This window comes from Salmo salar, chromosome ssa20 (assembly GCF_905237065.1).
Source record: "Salmo salar chromosome ssa20, Ssal_v3.1, whole genome shotgun sequence".
Lineage (NCBI taxonomy): Eukaryota > Metazoa > Chordata > Actinopteri > Salmoniformes > Salmonidae > Salmo > Salmo salar.
This window is the reverse complement of record NC_059461.1, coordinates 63844726-63850108: the sequence shown is the minus strand read 5'-3', so window position 1 is coordinate 63850108 and position 5383 is coordinate 63844726. Positions and strand designations below refer to the sequence as shown.

General features: G+C 38.8%; 1 protein-coding gene across 1 annotated transcript; it reads right to left on the bottom strand.

The window, feature by feature from the left end:
- Positions 1 to 1824: 1824 nt before the first annotated feature.
- LOC106581088 (odorant receptor 131-2-like) lies at positions 1825 to 3188 on the bottom strand. The gene has a single exon (XM_014162801.2). It carries the CDS (start codon positions 3184 to 3186, stop codon positions 2182 to 2184), a length of 1005 nt encoding a protein of 334 aa, XP_014018276.1. The 5' UTR covers positions 3187 to 3188; the 3' UTR covers positions 1825 to 2181.
- Between the last annotated feature and the right edge of the window lie 2195 nt (positions 3189 to 5383).

The following is a 5383-nucleotide window of genomic DNA, read 5'->3' as shown; positions in this document are numbered from 1 at the left end:
AAACAGGTACAAAAGTATCTATATCCACAGTAAAAAGAGTCCTATATCAACATAACCTGAAAGGCCGCTCAGCAAGGAAGAAGCCACTACTCCAAAACCGCCATAAAAAAGCCAGAGTACGGTTTGCAACTGCACATGGCGACCGAGATGATACTTTTTGGAGAAATGTCCTCTGGTCTGATGAAACAAAAATAGAACTGTTTGACCATAATGACCATCATTATGTTTGGAGGAAAAAGAGGGAGGCTTTCAAGCTGAAGAACACATCCCAACCGTAAAGCACGGGGGTGGCAGCATCATGTTGTGGCGGTGCTTTGCTGCAGGAGGGACTGGTGCACTTCACAAAATAGATGGCATCATGAGGAGGAAAACTATGTGGATATATTGAAGCAACATCTCAAGACATCAGTCAGGAAGTTAAAGCTTGGTCACAAATGGGTCTTCCAAATGGACAATGACCCCAAGCATACTTCCAAAGTTGTGGCAAAATGGCTTAAGGACAACAAAGTCAAGGTATTGGAGTGGCAATCACAAAGCCCTGACCTCAATCCTATAGAATTTCTTTGGCAGACATGAAAAAGCGTGTGCGAGCAAGGAGGCCTACAAACCTGACTCAGTTACACCAGCTCTGTCAAAATTAACCCAACTTATTTTGGGAAGCTTGGGAAAGTCTACCTGAAACGTTTGACCCAAGTTTAACAATTTAAAGGCAATGCTACCAAATACTAATTGAGTGTATGTAAACTTCTGACCGATTGGGAATGTGATGAAAGAAATAAAAGCTGAAATAAATCATTCTCTCTACTATTATTCTGACATTTCACATTCTTAAAATAAAGTGGTGATCCTAACTGACCTAAGACAGGGCATTTTTACTAGGATTAAATGTCAGGGATTCTTAAAAACTGAGTTTAAATGTATTTGGCTAAGGTGTATGTAAACTTCCGACTTCAACTGTATCATACTTTGACTAAAATGATGACTAAAATCGATGTGCAACATCATGGGTAAGCTCTGTCCATCTTCTTTCATCTCGAAAAGTGGATTTCTACTGGTGTGGGTGTTTAAAGCTGAACAGGAGGCCTGTTATTTATGAATTCGAATAAATATTTCTTCAAATGTGTTTATTGTCCTCAGTACTGTGATGTCAGTATTTGTAATAATCAACTATATGTCTAAAACCTTGTTCTATTTTTAAACGGTGTTCTATCAACCTTAGGTGAAATGCATGCAGACCAGGGCCTAGAGTAAAAGGGATGTCCATCTACCAGCGTTTGTTTTTGTTTTCAGAGAAAATGATGAAACCGTAAAGGAAACATAGGGATGGGGTTGTTTGTGAGGGGACTTGCATGGACTGCATTTGATGAACAGGGAGGTGTGTTTACTGCGTTGCCGGATGGATATCTCCAGAGTACAGTTAGAGAGAGAGTGTGTCCCCTGTTCCCTGATTAGTAATTAACAGACTGGTTGATTATTAACGGAGTCGAGCCTAATTGTGCAACCTTATGTTTTCTTTTGTTTGGCAAACAAGATGATTCTCTTGAGACCAGCACACCAGGGCTTTGTCTGCTCTTGACAGAAGTCACGCATCAGTAATGAAGAGAGCTGGGGCCAGGTTCAAACTGTGTCTTCTCCCTGGGTCTCTATCATGAAAAAATGGCCACTAACATCAACTTCAGAAAAAACAGATATGGTTTGAAACATTATTCATTTTATTGACCTTTTACAGTTTATTTTTATAGAATCAAAGAACATTGACAAATGTAGTACAGAAATTACTGACGTTTAATAGAAATGTCTAACTGTCACTCAGCAAAGGGGAGTCAAATAGGGGTGTCAAATACCATTTCTGTTACTGCAGAGATTAGGACGGCCAAAAATCTGTGAAAAAAACAGGGGTGTCAAATACCATTTCTGTTACTGCAGAGATTAGGACGGCCAAAAATCTGTGAAAAAAACCTAAATTAACAGAAAGTTACTTTGATTTTACACGTGTGAAATCAATCTGCAGGCCGTAAATGTTTGACACCCCTAAAATAACATAAGATAACCATAACAAAACTGGGTCATAAACACCTGAAATATATGATACCTTTTGATCCTCTCATTTACATCCTCTCATTTACAGATTACAGAAAATTGACTCAATAAACCAAATTCAGTATTACACATGGCCCGCCTTTACCTTACAGGTGTGCATGGGAGTTTTTTTCCCTTTACATCATTAGACTTGTCCATATTAAATATAAATACCTTTTTAGAATATCCAAACAGGCCATAATATTTCATAACCACCACAAAATCCTTATCCCTTAATCCATACACAAGTGGACACAGACATCGAGGGGCAAGAATAAAAATAATATAGTCAATATACCTAACCTGAATAAACACATTAAAATTGATCTTCATTATAGCCGATTCTATCATAGGACACCAGAACTGAATCAAACAAAGGAGTAACTGGAAGCCATGGAGAATAACTGTCCTCAGGCCCTTATTGGTGGACTTCTTACTGTCTGATGAGGCAGCTCGGGCAGCCACCATGATCTTCACATAGGTGAAAGCTATGACTACGGACATGACCAGGAAGTTGAACTGACACAGAGCCGAGGTGAGGTGGCCCTGCCAGGAGAACACAATCATCTGCTCGAAACTGCAGACTAGAGGAGAGGTGTAGAAGCTCAGAGGTACAGCCGAGAAGAGGATGGAGATCACAATGATCCATTCAACAGAGCTGAGAGCCTGGATAAGTAGGATGCAGCGCATGGCCCTCACCGGGGTGGAGAGTTCACTGTGGTGCAGGGGCATGCAGATTGCTATATAGCGCTCCAGGCTCATGGCTGTCAGTGTCAGCGGTGTGGCAACGGTCAGGTTTTCTAAGATCACAATCAGAAATATACATAGCCCGCCTGGCATTGGTACCTGGGAGTAGCTCATCAGCAGCAATACATCAGTCAGAGCCAGAAACATACTGTCACAAACCAGTGTGTGAGCAAAGAATATGTATCGTGTGTTGGTGAAGAAGGCCTCTTTTTTAAAGAAGGTCACGATCATGAGGGAGTTGATGCAGAGGAAGATGCCAATAAACACTTGGACTATCACCACTTTGTCATTCAGAGGTCTTTGGTATTGTACAGTCGGAAGAACAAGACTGCCCTCACTGCCCTGGCTTGTATTCGGCATTGTATTTCCTGTTTAGAAAGAGGATAAAAATGTAAAGCAATGTCAATCACAATGTAACCATATCAGGAAAGTTGTCAACACAAACATTAAAAAAAGCCATATAGTAATTTGTCAGTACCAACATTGACCATCATAAGACAGAAATCTTTTGACTAGACCTTAAAGAACGTCAGCAGAATCTGAAATAAACGTGAGAAGGTAGTTTTACTGTAATCCTTTAATAACAATTACTCAGCAATAACTTTTGTAAAATAACTATAACCTATTATGGTATCAATATGTTTGTCTCTAAAAGGTTCATTGATGTTGAACACAACCCTTACCCAGTCTCCTCCTCCTGTTCCTAGCTAGGACAACAGCACTGAGTGCCAAACCTTTATTGTAAAAATCCACACTGGCCCGAGTTCTCCAGGGATGTGGGTTGAAGTTAAGTCATCTAGCAACTATTGTGTTGATAAACAAGAGCTATGGTAACACCTTTTTCCGGTAGTTGTAAACAGTCATATATCAAGTTTCATGAGCAATAAACACTGCTTTTGTCAGAGAAAATGTTGTCATGTTGTCTGGAATACAAAAACAAAATCTAAGATGGACTGTAATATGATGTTTATTAAAATCATTTTATGGTATTTACTGTGTTTTAAAGGCAGCTCACCTTCAACTGTCTTATGATCATTTTAAACACAGTATTGCTTGATTGACACATGATAGCTGTGTGAACCAGCAGGATTTAGAATCGGTTGATCTCCCTGTTAATCTGTGGCAAGTGTAGTTCCTGACAGTGCCATGACAAAGTAGATGTAGTGTGTACTACTCAGGTGTCACGCCCTGACCTGAGAGAGCCGTTTTTCTCTGTTTAGTTAGGTCAGGGTGTGATATGGCGTGGGCATTATATGTATTTATATTTCTATATTTTAGCCAGGTATGGTTTCCAATCAGAGGCAGCTGTCTATCGTTGTCTCTGATTGGGAACCATACTTAGGCAGCCTTTTCCCACCTGTGTTTTGTGGGTAGTTATTTTCTGTTTTGTTATTCAGTGACCTGACAGAACTGTTGGCTTTCGTTTTGTTTCTTTGTTCTAGTGTTTCATTGTTTAATAAATTTATAATGAACACTTACCATGCTGTGCTTTGGTCCCCTATCTACGACGGCCGTAACATCAGGTGTGTGCTTGAATTACTAATGATCTACTGTAGGTGCATCTACAGGCACACAGCAGCCATGATCAACATAAGTTCCAGTATTGACATACACGTGTGCAACCCTTACAAAAAAATACATGACAAATTTGCAGTTTCACATGTGAAAATTGTATTTTCACAAGTGAAATAGCTGTTTTCACATGTTGATCTTAAATTTCACACGGAAACCATATTTTCACATGTAATACATTGAGTCCACCTGTTAACACCACATTTTCACGTGAGGATAATAACATATTTTCACCTCACATGTGAATTGCTGTTTCACATGTGGAACATTTTCACGTGTGAAAATCTCACTTTCACATGTGGAATTGCTACATTCATTTTTGTAAGCATAAATTAATGATATGTACCCATTGATTCTGTAAGAGTATAAAGTATAAAAGCCTCATGAGCTTAGTTTAACTGTCGTACCCCATCAAAACCCAAAATATAAGCTTGTTTTACGCCAAAGTAAATGTAGACAACCACTGTATAGCCTAAAAACATTGTTAAACAAAAATGTTTTAATCATAGATGATCAGTCCTTGCATCCATATTGTAGTCTATGGATTTGAATGTGGTTGCATTTCTCCAGCCCCTTCCCTCAGCTTTTTACTGAAACTGTTGTAGGGAAAACACTTTGTTCATGTTTAAATTAAGGGTTGCCGCTTTAAACACCTTTAAATGGAGTAATAGTGTTATTTTCTGGTGCAATACTTTTGTAAGTGAGTTACTTTTGTGAGTGAGTTACTTTTGTGCCATTAATATAAAGCACAACTTCAGAAGAATAACATTCTTAATATTGCTAACAAAAATAATGAAATCTAAAACAAAATATAAATCCGATAGCAAAGCTAAATATTGCAAGGAAATCGTTTTTTAATGACGTCCGTGATTTTTTTTTTATGCAATTAAATAAAACGTGTCCCTCTTTCCTGCAATTTTTCCCTATCTTTGGTTATGTTACCCTGGCCTTTGCTTTTGCTGCCTTTTTTCCAGTTGCAGGTCTT

Coding starts and splice junctions, on each gene's coding strand:
- LOC106581088 (XM_014162801.2), bottom strand. CDS start 3,186: ATGCCGAATACAAGCCAGGGCAGTGAGGGCAGTCTTGTTCTTCCGACT.